This window comes from Equus przewalskii, unplaced genomic scaffold (genome assembly GCF_037783145.1).
Source record: "Equus przewalskii isolate Varuska unplaced genomic scaffold, EquPr2 ChrUn-13, whole genome shotgun sequence".
Taxonomy (NCBI): domain Eukaryota; kingdom Metazoa; phylum Chordata; class Mammalia; order Perissodactyla; family Equidae; genus Equus; species Equus przewalskii.
In genome coordinates this window covers 10,910,120-10,925,421 of record NW_027228750.1, presented here as the reverse complement: position 1 = coordinate 10,925,421, position 15,302 = coordinate 10,910,120, and the positions used below count along the sequence as shown (strand labels likewise).

Below are 15,302 nucleotides of genomic sequence, written 5' to 3'. Positions count from 1 at the left end.
AATACCAGTGAAATTAATTAGATCTCCAAAAGGTGGCATGGGAGGATGTGGTGGGATGTGAAGGAGAGTGTAACGGACAATGGTTAATGGCCACATGAAAGAGAAAGGTCAATGAGGTAAGGCCTGAAATGTGATGACCAGTGGATTTGGCAACTAAAAGGCAGAGAGAAAGATTCTCTGGCTTTCATTTAGCCTCTGGGTTACTGTGTCATTTTGTTCAACTAGTGCCTCTTCTCTACCCGGCCACTCCCTTATCTATAAACATGTCCAATGTTGAATGAACACGGCATGCTCCACTTTTTGGAATTTCCTTCTACCCCAACTATCCAATGCTTATAATAACTTCACCATTCTTACTAGCCACAGCTTTCTGGACCACAAGTGAACTCCTGACTCACACGGAGCCAGTCTTCTTGTCTCTTCAGAATATAGTTAGACTGTGTTAAGCAATGGAGCTATAAAGCTCTGTGAAGTTGGGGTCAATCTCAAACCATCTATGATTTAATTTTATGGGGGAAGCTGAATTATGTAAGCATTTGAGTGTGTCTTAAATTAATACTATTCACTTGCTTTAAATTTAGCTGTTGGGATGACATCCCCCAAAGTCAAGTTCTCTTGAAATGATAATCACACACTTCTCCAAACAAAAGCCCCATTCAAGTTAACTATGTCTCAAGCCCCTGATACATCTTGTCTTTTCTCCTGCCCTCCTCCCCCACACCCACATTTCCCCAAATATACCAGTCACAGAAGACAATATTGCTGAACTGTTGCAAACAGTTCCTGCAGCATCCCTTCCTGGAAGCCGAAACAAAGGACTGTGCAAAATGTAAGCCAATTTTGGGTTTCTCTGCTGGCTGGGAAATAGCCTATAAAGTCTAGTTTGCCCATGATCTCAAAATACTACCTATTTGACCACACTCCCATCAGACCCCCCAAGCTCAAACTCATATGCTACCCATGGTTACTTCCTACACCAGTGCAGGAAGGGGTGATTTTGAGGAGAGGATGTCATGACTTCCAACTTTTAGAGGACATCTGTTTGGGAGTGCAAGAGGGAAGGCTTCTGAGAGAGCTGTAACAGAGATTCCTCTTCACTCTGAAGCTAAGGCCCCTTTATTTATAAGGGCGATCCAGCAAATCCTAATCTGAAGGCAAAAAAGGGAAGCCTCCTGGGAAGACTCTTACTACTTCGTACCACCAATTAACTGACTATGGGCGTTCAATGCCATTGGCCTCCTAAAAATCTTGAGGAGGAAAAGACAGAAACAGAGGAGACAAGGAAAGGGAGACAGAGAGGGAGAGGAAGGGAGAAAGAGAAAAAGAGAGAATGAGAACAAGGACACAGATGCTCACAACAGAAGGAGAACGGAGGACAACACAAGGATGCAAGGCAGAGAAAGAATCAAGAGAGCAAGGGAATTATGTTTAAAACTTGAAGAAACAATTCTAGCCAGAGGTTTAAAAAAACATTTTTGGGCCGGCCCGGAGGCACAGAGGTTGAGTTTGCATGTTCTGCTTGAGCAGCCCAGGGTTCCTCTACTTTATATGTGGGACACCTGCCACAGCATGGCTTTACAAGCAGTGCATAGATCCGCACCCAGGATCCAAACTGGCGAACTCTGGGCTGCTGAAGCGAAATGTGTGAACTTAACTGCTGTGCCACCAGGCCAGCCCCAACAATCGTGCTCTTTTCACATTTTAATGATTCAGTTTCTTCATTTTAAAGTAAGAGGCCCTAGAACTTAAGGTGTCAAAATTTCTTCCAGTTCTGAGATTTCCAGGAGGAGAGGGCAGGCATGACCCCCAAGGATGTCTAAATTTCTCATAGGACTTCAAAACATTTCAATCTAAACACATTTGGTAGTTAGGAATTTAATTGAATTCAAAAGTGTTTTTGCTTAAAAAAAAACCCAACTATTAGAGAATCTCTTCCTTTCACAGAGAAAAACCAAACACATGATTAGTTCCTAGGGTTAGGTCCTGTGCATTTGACACATCTGACATATCATCACAGCTAATTCACAGGACTGGGGTCCTAGGCCAGGGGTTAAGAACAAACTCAGGAGTTGGACTGCCTGAATTTGAATCTTCACTCTATTGATTAAGCAACTCAAACAGGTTACTTATTTCTCTGTGCCTCCATTTCTCATCTGTAAGGTAAGAATAGCAATGATACCAACTTGACAAAAATTTTATAGGACAAAATGAGTTAATAGTGATAAAGTACTTAGAAGAGTACCTGGCACTTTAAAGGTTTTTTTTTTTTTTAAAAAAAAACAACTTTTAAAGGGTAGGTGCTATGATTATTCCTATTTTATAAGGGAAAAAACTAAGAATTATAAAAGTTAAGTAACTGGGGTCCAAAGCCACCCAGCAAGTAAGCAGCGCAGCTGGAGTCGAACCAGACCAAGACCCCAGAGCTGGCAGGCTTTACTGACGTCACAGGCTGTCTCCCCACACAGAGCAACTCATGTAAGGACAGAACACACTGAAATAATGACTTAAGAACAGATGCTGGGCATATGCCACTCTTGTATGTGGCTAGACCAGAATTTCCAACCATTTCCTATTGACTTTCTTTTTACATAAAGTTAAAAATTTTAAAGCCTTTTAATGTCATTCATGTATATTACTTCAAAGTTCAGTGTTCACTAATTTTTCTGTTCACATTTGCTCCACATCATAAAAACAACAAAAATAGTTTAAGCCTATCCCTTTAAAAAAAATTGACTTCTTATCATAACATCTTGGATTAAAATACTTTTTTTTATTGTGCCTAGGCACTGTGCTAAGCATCAACTTTATTTCATTTGATCCTCACAATAATCCTCTAGTTTCCATTTTACAGATGAATAAGCGGAAACTCAGAATGTTTAAGTAACTTCCAAAGCTCATGTAGCCAGGAAATAGCAAAGCTAGATGATTTTCAATCATTTCTGCTTGACTTGAAACTATTCTCCTACACTATTGCCTTTAGAATGCAAGAACCACGCCAACTATGGGGGCACTGTACATCCCTCACAGACTGAAACTCGTAAGATGGGGCTCTGGGGTTTATACAAATACATTAGCCTGCCATGAGCAAATAACGTGTTAATTGTCCTCAAAGAGATGTAATGATGGGGCACATAAAGATGGAACAACAAAAATTTGTGATAAATTCTATCAGGTAGACAATTGAAGAATAACAATAATAATATATTTCTTTTTATATTTTACAACATTGTAAACCGTTTCTGACCTTCAGAAACATTAATAAGTGCTAACGTTGTTTCCTTTACGTACCAGACCTTGAGCGAGTCACATAAGCCCTCTGCCTCCATCAGAACCCGGGAAGGGCTGTTCTGAGGAGTGAGTAAGTCCACGCAGGAGGGCCTGGCAGAGGCCAGGCAGGGCAGGTGCAGTGTAAGTGCTCAACTAATGCCGGCATCTTTCTCCTTGCAGCTGCCCATGCCTCGTATAGAGAATGGCTCCTGGGGCCCTTAAAAAATGTCTGCTGAAGGAGCAAAGTGAGAGGAATGTGCTATGATCTCACTCCTCTAATAGGATCCACATCTTTTCTACAAATGTCTATTTTCTGAACTCAGCTCTGAAATGAGCTATTATTCTCTGTTTCACTCTTCTTCATATTTCCCAAAGTAATTCAATGTCCACCTTTTCCTTTGGGAGAATCAAAGGTTGACATGGCTACCTTTTGAACTCAAGCTGTTAAAGATCTCTTTCTTCTGTTCAAAAAGTTTTACTGATTTTGAAAGGTCTTATTGATAAAACACAGAGAAACTCAGGGGAAAAGGACAAAGAGAAAGAAGAAGAAAGAGAAAGAATAAAGGGGCCAGAAAAGAAAGAGAAGTGAGAGAGCCCAAGAGGAGCAGAGAGAGGCAAAAGGCTACTGAATGCATAATTGCCAACAATCTTGGAAACTGGTTCATGCAACAATCACAGAGCATTATTTTTAAAAACCAAGGGGAAAATATTTACACAAAATCCAAAGGCTATATGCTCTTTGCTAAATGCTGGAAAATGACAATGTATTCAATTCATTAATTCATGAATTGGTCTGTGCGATGTTTACTTCTGGCATCATTAGCATTTCTGAGCTGAATATTTAAGAGAGTAAGGAAGAAACATAAGAACTGAAGATAGAAGTGAAAAATCATTTTTTCTGTTTTGTTTTTGTTACTCTATTTGTGTGTTTTGGCTGTATATGTACAATGTTAAGGAGATTTAGGGGTTGGGGTGAATGAAATGGGTGACACGAAACCTTCTGCGCCTGTCTTGAAGCCCTCTACCTCCCAGGTAACTAACTAGAAAAGTCACGTGAATTTCAAACAGTTTTCTAATTGTGCTTATAAATGAGTTTCAAAGGCAGATATGTTACACTAAACACATATGAAGAGTAAATTAGGCCTTCATTATGTTAGGCAAGTTTTACGTCCTAATTAAAAGCAGAATCCCAACAACAAACACGACTTACCAGAAGAATTAAGTCTGCCGCAGCTGTCTACTCTTCCCAAACACTCTTTGTGAGCTCTCGCACCACACTTGAAACATAAATAGCCTTGATAAAATGTTCCTCTGAAAGGTAAAATTAGAGAGCGATACATTAAAAAGTGATAAATTCTGCCTATATGACATCATTGGTGCAAGAAAGTAAAACAAGGGAAGACAGAGCTGCGCCAAGTCATCTTAGCAGAGGGAGCGTGCCTTCCTGGGGGTTCTGAAGGGGCCGCACAGGTACGAGGCCAAGGAAGGATCTGCTGGATCCAAAGTGATAAGGTAATATCCTCACTGCAAAACATTTTGGCTGAGACGTTAGAAGAGTCTGAAACACTTAGTAATTACACCAGTTCTTTTAAACTGAAAAACAAGACCGAGCAAGCTTACCTCAGGAGCATCTGGCAGACCTTGCAGGATGTAACCCGGCTGAAGGTGTGCATCTTGAACTCATGGAAATTGGAGTCTGCATAGTCTGGCCTTATATTAGATCTACAAAAAAGAAAAAAAGTAACTTCCTAAGGAGAGTTCCACAATAAAACAGCAGTCTGGTCATCTAGAACCTAAGTTCACCAACATTACCTCAGGTAGAGATCTGATTCAAGCAAAAAAGCTATTCAATATGCAATGCTTTCTAAGCCAAAAGTATGCTTTGATTAAAATATGTACCAAAATCTGATTATGCGAGAACTAGCAACATGTAAGGATTGAAGCAACCTAATCCTTTTCAGAATTGAGTGATCCCTGAGAACTTCACCAAATGGCTGTGTAGGTCACCCTGCAGGAAAAACATAAAACCTGCTGGACATTCACGGGGAGTGAAAGTTTCTTTTCTCTAGTCACATCACTGAAATATAAACTAGCTGGAGACGGCAGGAAGGAGGGGAGGAGGGTACTGCATTTCCACAGAGTGCATCTCTAAATAGGGATGTGGATTATGTAATGATCTATAAAAGTGAGTCAAATAATTGTATAAAAAGTTTTGAAACAAAGCATCAGTCTGATGACTAAAAACTTCTTCCTCAAAAAAAAAATCACTTTCCATGCAATGCAGATAAAAACTAAACAAAATTATTTATCATTAATGGTTTATATTTTATTTATATTATACACATATAACAAAAAATACATTAAGCATACCACAAACTGACATTGCCTGTGTGTTTCCTCCACGCCAATTCTGTGACAACCACATGACGTTCATTATCTCCTTTAACCATCACACCAATCCTAACTGCTAGGCACTAATGATATCACCAGTTTACATACAGGAACCTGAGGCTTACTCTAAAGTAAAGGCGATGGCAGAATCGGGAACTCCACCCCAGCTCTGTGCTTTTAGCCTCTGAGGCTACAGTGCAAGGAAGAAGTCAACAATATTCACCTTAATATAATTAGACTCTTGTGTCTAGTAGGTATGTTGGAAATAGTTAAATTTACCCATTTCTAGAGGTTTTTTAATATTATTCTTAATTTATTCATAGAACAGAAAAATTAGAAAGGATAAGTTAAAAACAGATACAAATCAGCTGTACACCCAGAAAGCTAAGATGATGCTCCCTGAGACGTTATAAGCAATTCAGAGATTGCAGGAAAAGTTTGAGATGCTGATGAACTAGGATTTCCCCTTTTATAGAATCCAGCAACTCTCAACTATGCAGAGCCTGGGTGTAATGAAGCATAACACGGGCGGGCAACCAGGCATCAATCTCTGAGGTACCAGGAGAAGCCTTATGAAAAAACATTCACAAAGGCAATTGGAGTAGCAGTCAGTGATGCAGAAGTGTCAGAGAGGTCAGCCTTCCAATCCATCTGCTGAATATGAGCATGCTAAAAATGAAATCAAATAGGAGTACCATCTGGGATTTCTCTGCTCTGTGCTTCTGGTGACCTCACTTTTTAGGAAAATTCTCCTTTGTATGCTGAAAAGCATGGACATTTCTAGAGGCATTTTTGTGTTGATGATTAAAAATTATAGAGCTCTTCTTCAGGAAGAGAGGAGTAGAGGAAGATAAAGATCTAGAAACAAGACCCTCTTCATGTTGTTCAGAAAATATTTGACTCTTGAGTCCATAAAGCCATACATTGAAAAGAGCCTCGAGTCCCATTTCCTTAGCCAGAAGGGTGGTTGTTCACTTTTCTCTGAGCATCAAGGTTATACAGTCATAGACAAATTGCCAGATAATAGCTTCGGTCCTGGGAACGTGGAGAATTCATCAGCCTGGAGTTTTAGAATACAATTAGGTCTCCTTCAGGCAGATATTCACGTAAATGGGTCCCAAACAGGTAAGAATTTAATTAATTTTAGAAGTCTGCTTGGGATGTAGGTGGAACACCTTTCTCTTAGGGTCAACCTGAGTTGTACATATTTATATCAAAGCTGCCTCTGAACCATTTGTATTTAACACTTTCACCAACTAACTAGGAAGAAGCTGACTTTTCAGAAGACAAAAAGCTGAGAGGAGGATCACACTAAGAGATTAAAAAGAAAAGTCCTATAATAAGAAAAAAATTCTGAAAATATTGCTAACAGTAGTTGCCACAAGGGAAATGAGATTTGAAGCAGTAGGGGAGAATAGTAGAGAGGAACTGTTGGAGCTTTTTTTTTAAAAACTATAACTGCCTATTATTTAAAAAATTTAAAATCAAACACTAAAGAATAAAAGTTGACTCTATGACCCTGGAACAGCTACTGAGGTACTATAAAACATAAAAGCATAGTTGAGGGCAGGAATCTGAAATTAGACCACCTGGGCTTAAATCCTAACTTGCAAATCACTAGCAGTGTGACCTTGGCCAAGTTAGTAAGTATAAAACAGGAATACTAATAAAATCAAACTCATAAAGTGAGGCAATATATGTAGCACTTTGCCTGGCCTAGAGTTGGTATTCAATAAATATTGGCTATAATATATGAATTGCTGATTCCAAATCCTCATAATAATGATGTGATCAGGAGAGTGCTTTATGAGTGGCAGAGTCCCTTCGTAGTCTTGGGACCAAGTTCCCAGAGGAGTCCCACTATTTTGGGAATTTCATGAAAGAACGTTGTTATATGCCCAGTGTCCTTGGGACCAGGAATCTATGTATAACTATTGAAGCACAATAAGAAATGAGATTACTCAGGAGAGGACATGTATGAAAAAACCCAGGGAAGTAGATGAAGTCATATTAAGCACCAACTGAAGAGAAGAGAGATGTCAACACACATGGTCTGTAACCTGTGGGAATGCAAAAACTAAGGATAGTAAGTTGGCTGGATGGGAAGAGCTGGAAAGGTAGATTAGGGCAGAAGAGGAGAGAAAAACATCAGGATTATAGACTGGGTAACGCAAAGACAAAAATGATCAAAAGTGGCATTTATTGCATACCTCCCATGCACCTGGCACATTAAATAGGCTCTTCATAGACTTTTTCACATTTGCTTCCCACAATAAACCTACAAGGCCAAGTCATTCATTCAGCCATTATTGAGTACCTACCAATATTGAGTTCCAGCTCTAAGGCAGGAAGGGAAAGAAAGATTCTTTGGCTGGAGCTCAGTGAGTGCAGAGGGGACACATAGGACATGAGGTAAGAGAATTTGGCAGGGGCCAAGGAAAGAGGTGAGATCTTATACAGGGGTTGACATTACAATCATTTGACCAAAAAGAAATCTCTGTGGCTACTATATAGAGAATTCCTTGTTGTGAAGCAAGAGGGACATAGTAAGACCAATTATGGGGTTGGGCTGTCTATTGATGAAAACCGACCATCAAATATAGGTTAGCTCACTTGCTCTATCATGCAGCTACGCGGAAAGGATTCCATTTCAGCAACCTGCTTTGATATATGACAGTTTACTTAGGAGAACTTCAGTGCAATTTTGCAGATTGCTCAATAAAATGTTACCATTTCATTTGCTTCATACAGGGTCCATTATTAATACAATTAATCAGTGAGTCAAATATTTATAGGGTAAGGTATCTTGATACTTTTAGGTCTCCTTAAACTTTACATGTTCTCCTCAGATTATCTTCTCTTCTCACCTGGCTCCATGGCTGGCGCTAAGCTGACTGAGGACCACATGCCTCCCCCTAGCCTGAGTGTATCTCCATCCTCCAGAACTGCATTCCCAACTGCTCCTCAGGCATCTAAGATGCAGTATGTACAAAACTCAACTGCATACTAACAGCCGATTCTAATCACATTCTGATTTGAATCTATCACTAGTCACTCCATCTTCCAACCAAGAAACTTGAGTGTGGTAAAAAAATTTCCCTCCCCCTCATACCCTCTACATATTGATTTTCTCTTAACTTCTCCTCTGCTCCAATTTCTCCTTGCTCAAAACTGTGATCAACTTTTGTTGATTCAACCTTAAAAAGACCTCTTCAAAAATTCAGGTTCCATTCTCTCTTCTCATTACCTAATCCAAGCCCTCGATATCTCTCAACTAAATTGTTACAATGATCTTGTTCATTATTCCACCTCCTTCTTTCTCTCCCTACTTGAGGCCATCTTCTATACTATTCCCAGAATTACCTTCAAAAATAAAAATATGATTATGTCAGTCCTTCCCTAGAAGACTTCTGCTGGTTCCTCCTGCCTATGGGCATAAAGTTAAACCTTCCGGCAATGGCATACAAAGAGTTTTAAGCTCTAGCTTTAGCTACCTCTTCTTTCCCAAACAGCACGAGCCATACATCGTAGACCTTCTCATATTTCCCAAACATATTCTTTTCTTCCACAACTCTGTGTTTTTGTAGCCCAGTCACTCTGCCTAAAATGTTGCCTCTAACCTGCAAGCGCTGATTTACCTGGTTACTCATTTAGGACCAGGTAAAAAAGGAGACTCCTTTGATAAAATCTCTCACGAGTCTGCATGATAAAGATAGTGATTACCATGCCATCTGGGTCCCCAGAGTACTTTTTCAGCCCTCTGGTATAGTTCTATACTGTATGATAACCACTTACTATCTGCTTCCCACCACCAGAAAGCTAGTTCTATGGTATTTATGTTTATATTGCCAGGGCCTAACACAGTGTCTCATATCTAATATATATTAAGTTGATGTTGTTGAATAAGCAGATTAATTAACAAAATACCACTATCTATATATTAAGTATTCTGCTACTTAAAGGGAAAAGGGCTAAAGAAAAAAGAAAAAGCGTTGTCACTGCCATCAGAAAGTTGTTCATTGAGTTAGAGAAACAAAAGCTCACATCTATGGAATAAGAAAAAAACAAATTTATAATTAAAGACTAAAGAAATAAAAGAGAGATATCAATTAGTGGCTACATTAGTCAGAGAAAGTCAAAAGAATAAGTGGTGTTTAGTAGATAAAGGAAAAGGGGAAGGTGATGTAAGTTTGGGGGACAAACAAGAGTGAAAGTTCAGAAATGAGCATCAAGTGTTCATCAAACAGTGACTAGATCAGGTCCACTAGAGCGTCATCTGTGACGCTGTGATGGTTAACTTTATGTTTCAACTTGACTGGGCCATGGGGTATCCAGCTTTTTGGTCAAACATTGTTCTGGGTGTTTCTGTGAGGGTGTTTTTGGATGAGATTAACATTTAAATGGTAGACTGAGTGATGCAAGTCACCCTTCCTAATGTGGGTGGGCCTCATGCAAATAGTTGAAAGCCTGACCAGAACAAAAAGGCTGACCCTCCCCCAAGCAAGAGAGAATTCTTTCTGCCTGACAACCCAACTGGAACATAGGCTTTTCTCTTGCCTTCCGACTCAATGTTAGCTCTTCCAACTCTCAAGTCTGTTGGCCTTAGGACAGAGCTACTTGTTGGCTCTCCTGGTTCTCAGGCCTTCAGACTCGCACTGGACTACACCATCAGCTCTCCTGTGACTCCAGCTTGCCAACTCATCCAGAACATCTTGGGACTTACCAACCTTCATAATTATCTGAGCCAATTCTTTATAATAAATACACACACACACACACACACACACATATCCTATTTGTTCTGTTTCTCTAGAAAACCCTGACTAACTCAGACATACCAAAAAGTAATGGTAGATAGGTTTAGTGGGGCCAGTTACCAGAGGAGGGAGTGGGAGCAATGCTTAAGTTCAGATTTTTCAGTCTCCGTAACACTTTCCCTGACATCTCAATGACAACTTACACAGACCGCATAGGCTTTCATATGTTAACTTTGTACAACCCCTAAAAGAAATCACCACAGAGCATTACAAGTGCCTGCACGTTCTTCGCCCTGCTGGCCTGTATGGTGCCTGAGGGCAGAGGGCATGTCTTCTCCTTTTTAACCCCTCTCATTTTTATAGTCATCAAACATCCTACTAGGAAAGTGAACTACTACACACTTGTGGTTGATGGAAATCATGAAAATATGCTTTTAGTGAAGCATCTACTTCACTTGTTTTCACAAAGCTGCAGTGCCACATTATCAGATGAAAATCAGGAGGGAGTAGGAGAGACAGAAAGACATTTTTACTGTGCCAAAAAAATTTTATCTCCCATATAAAAGAAAACTGAAGAAAAACATAATGATTAACCAAATTTCAATTAAATGTTATCAGTCATGTTTATTTACCTATATCCTCTCTTCCTTGTGAGAAAATAATATTTAATCTTTTTACAAGGACTATAATGATACTCATAGATATAAATATATTTCAGTTAGTAAGTATGACGGTGTAGTTAGTAACACAGTCAGTATTTTAAAAACATACACATTTATAATGAACATTTTTCTCTATTTTAACCATAAACTTTAAATCCTGATATCACTTTAGTAATTAGTTTTAGAATTAGGAAGCAAATACTAGCAAAATGAAATCATCTATAATGATCATGATTAATTAGAGAGGAAATAAAATGAGAATCGACTTATGACATCATGCTATCTCATGTGCTGTCAGTATTACTAACATTCAAATATCACCGCTACGGGCCTTATGACTATGCAAAACACAAAATAGTTTATTTCATAATATTTCATTGAAAGTAAAGGTGAGAGAGCTGGAAGCAGAAGTTGGTGCTTCAAAAAATACTTGTCTGAATGCAATAGGCACTTTTGTGTACCAAAAATAAATAAGATACGTAAAAATGTATACACACAGGTGTGTGTGTATTACTGAAATGCAGCAAACACACATTTTGACAAATAAACGCCAGACATAGATTACAGTGTAAAAATCCCTTAATAAAATGCTGAACAATCTTAATTTTTCCATTTATTATTCTGTTAAATTATTTTATTCTCTATGATATAAGAAGAAGATGCATCTCATTTTGTGTGCTTCTATTAACCTCTGTTACTTAGGAGGCAATAATTACTCTAAGCAACAGTATTTAATCTTCTTTTCCAGAGCAAGTTTTAAATATCATTCAAAATAATATGGATACTTTATTATCTGCAGGATACTTAATTATACCCTGCCTATTTTTAAAAAAGACTTTTTAAATATATGTAACAACTTATCACATTAGTAGAATAAAGAGCCAAAAAGCATTGGATCATCTCAATAGATGCCAAAAAATACCTTCAATAAAATGTATCATATGCTTCTGACAAAACTCTGAATAAACTAGATGTTGAGGGATATTTCCTTAACATAAAAATATAAACTAAGGACAATAAAATATTTAATTTAAAACACTACCACAATCATATTAAAGTTAAGCAAAGTTTCCTGAAGTCAATTATATTACTCAACATTGTTTTGGAAGATCTGATCAATGTAATATGACAAGAAAAATAAATATGAGAGATTAATATTGTAAAAAAGTACACAGAATTATCATTTGGAGATGACATTGTTGGGACTACTGGGCAAAACCAAGAGAAGAAACTCAAAACTAATGAAACTAATGAGAGAAAAAGACACATCAGGTGGCAACTGGAGAAATTAATCTGTAAGCTTGCAACATTCTCCAGCAGTGAAATGCAGTAATGTGCGTGCTCTGAGACTCAGAGTTCAAGGATTTTTTCGGCGGCTGGTCACACGGGCACTCTCTGCCATCATGATCAGCCACAATCATTAAAAACTCACAGAAGGTAAGTGGGTACTCAACACAAATCACATGGTTTTATTTTTTGCAGGGGCATTGGGGGAGGGGGTGTGAAGCAAGACTCCTGACAGGGGCCTAATATGGAATGCTGAGGAATTTCTGGAGACTCCTACAAGGTCAGTGCCACAGGGGTGGCCCTGATTGTCCAACTTGGTGGTTGTACGGATGTAGAGTCAGTCAGGCTCAGAGAGGGGAAGACACTCATCCTGGGTCACACAGTGAGCTCAGAACAGACCTAAGTCCAGAATCAGGGCCTGGGTGATGCCAGCTGGCAGACTCCTGTTCCTCATCTACCTCCCACCAAGGGTCTGTGGTCAAGGCTGCCAGGCGGGGATGGGGATGGCAAGGGGAGTACCAGGTAGCTTTGGGGACAGCAGTGGCTTGGGGGCAGAGTACACACGTTTGATTTCTCCCTCCTTGCCTGCCAGCCAGGCAGCTAGTAGGTGCCCCTTATTGTCTGACTGTACACAGCTGCAGCTTCCAGGGAGCCCTCTGGGTTCTGGGCTCTCTTTTCATAAAACTGGTGTAAGGGATCTCAGCCTCACCACCCCTCGCTGTGTGACATTGGGCAGCTTCCTTAACTTCTCTGAGCCCATCCTTTTCAGCTGAGGAGCAGAGCTCTCCAGGCTGGGGCAGGAGCTAGTGAGGTCTGGGAGTCCAAGGTAACTGGATGCACAGAGACAGGATAGTTTTGGTTAGTTACTGGGGTGTCATGCTCCCAGAGTAGTGACCCCACACTTGTCCTTCAAGGCCTTGCTCACAGGCCTCTACAGCCCACCAGCCCTCCCATACTGAGGACTCTTCTTCTGGGGCCACAGCCCTGGGCTGCCACCCCCTCCACCCCTTATCTCCCACCAGTCTGGGTTACCACGATGTGGGCCAGGCCTTATCTCCGGCCCAGGCTTGTGAAGACTTGGAGGGCAAGGGCCCTGTCCTGAGCACCCTCAGTGTCTTCTTCTCCCCATTCTCCTAAATAGTGAATCAAATCACATGATTTTAAACAATAAGTCTAGGCAGGCTGGTACAATGAAATTCAGTGCCATTGGCACACCAAATAACCTCATCACTTAGCACCACAGGGAACATTTCAAAACCCTTGTTTCCAGATGCCAACCACGGGCCAGTCCTGCAAGCAGACCCTTTCAGAGACAGCAAACTCAAGTCTGCTAAGTCAACTCTTCCTTGCACAAAAATGTCTAAGGAAAATCCCAGCATGAAACGTTCAGGTTCTACAGGAATAAAATTTAAAAATTAACTGAGGAAAACAAAAGTATTCAAGTAAATAAGAGCTACATAACCAAATTCCTGAATAAGAAGCTTGCATATTATAAATAATCTCTCAAGTTAATTTATAAATTTAAAAGAATTCCTTCTCTCCAAAGCAACACACACACACACACACGAATACACAAGTTTCTTTTTTTTTACTTGAAAAATGATTAAAAAATTTAACTGGAAGAATAAACGTGTGAGAATAGCTGGGAAAATTTTAAAACTAAGATGATATTAGAGAGAGTACAGGGAAGCCATCATAAGGTAAGAGATACTAAAATGTTTTTTAAAGGTGCCATTATTAAATCTGTATGGGAATGACAACAAAACAGGCGGAAAGATCAATCATACAGAAGATAAAGTCTTGAAGCGGACCAAGCATGTGCAAAAAACATGGCATGTGAGTTTTGTGTCAGTTTGTTCACTTATTTATTAGTCCACTCAAAAAATTAAAAACTTATTAAATACCTAACATTTGCTAGGCGGTGGGATACCATGATGGGCAAAATAGGAATAAAGTCTCTGCCTGTTTAGTACTGGTGGGGAAAAGAAATACCTAAAAATCTACGAACAACTGTGAAATGATAGATGTGACGAGTGTCACAAAGAAAGATAGTGTTAGGAAAACTTACAATTTGGAATGTGACCTTGTCAATGGATTATCACAGAAGGCTTCCTAGAGTAACAATGGTGGAGCTGAGATCTAAAGATGATCAAGAATTCAGTAGGTGAAAAGGAAAATGTTCTGGACAGAGGGAAAATAACAGATTATAAACATATTTTAGAAAATATACTTCCAGTTTTGGGAAAATGCTAAGGAAGCTACATTTTTAGCACTCATTTTATAATGATATAAAGTTTAGATAATTAAAGGTTTATATTATTTATTTGATAAATATGTATTACATGCCTCTAATGTGCCATGAATACAGCCAACAATAAGGAATGAGATGGATTAAACTGCTGCCCTCATGACGCTTATATTCTACAGTTAACTGTAAAATTTAGATAGAAACCTGCAATCTGTTTTAAGCAAAAAAACAAAAACATAAAAGTATTTGAAGAAAATATTGATAACTATTTACATATCTTTAAAGGTAAAAAATAAAGATGGCTGGACTTACATGTTTTTAAAAACCCAAAATTTTCCTTGCACCAAAAAGAATAAAAAATTAAAAGAGAAAGCAGGAAAATATCTGTAATATATATGATAAAAGATTAATGTCCTTGCAATATATGTGCTCATAAAAATCTATAAGAAAAAAATGAACACCCAATTGAAAAATTAGCAAAGAAGTTAATAGAGTTCTTTATTAAAAAAGTAATAAAATCAATAAACATATAAAACATGTTTAAGTTACTAGTAACCAAAAGAAATACAAATTTAAATAAGACATCATTTCACATATCAAACTGGCAAAAAAGAGAAAGATAAAAGAAAAAAGATAATACCAATGTGGATGAAGCTGTAGAAACATCCAAAACTGAAAGATGTACTGATC

At 38.8% G+C, this 15,302-nt stretch overlaps 1 protein-coding gene across 4 annotated transcripts in view; it reads right to left on the bottom strand.

Annotated features, from left to right (window-relative positions):
* VAV3 (vav guanine nucleotide exchange factor 3) overlaps positions 1 to 15,302 on the bottom strand; it is a 352,547-nt gene that overhangs the window by 117,615 nt on the left and 219,630 nt on the right. For all 4 annotated transcript variants that reach the window (XM_070608037.1, XM_008518842.2, XM_070608038.1 and 1 more), the window contains 2 exons: positions 4,888 to 4,989; positions 4,478 to 4,578 (listed from right to left, as the gene is read on the bottom strand). In XM_070608037.1, the coding sequence (XP_070464138.1) occupies positions 4,478 to 4,578; positions 4,888 to 4,989 (203 nt within the window). The remainder of the gene's footprint in view (positions 1 to 4,477; positions 4,579 to 4,887; positions 4,990 to 15,302) is intronic.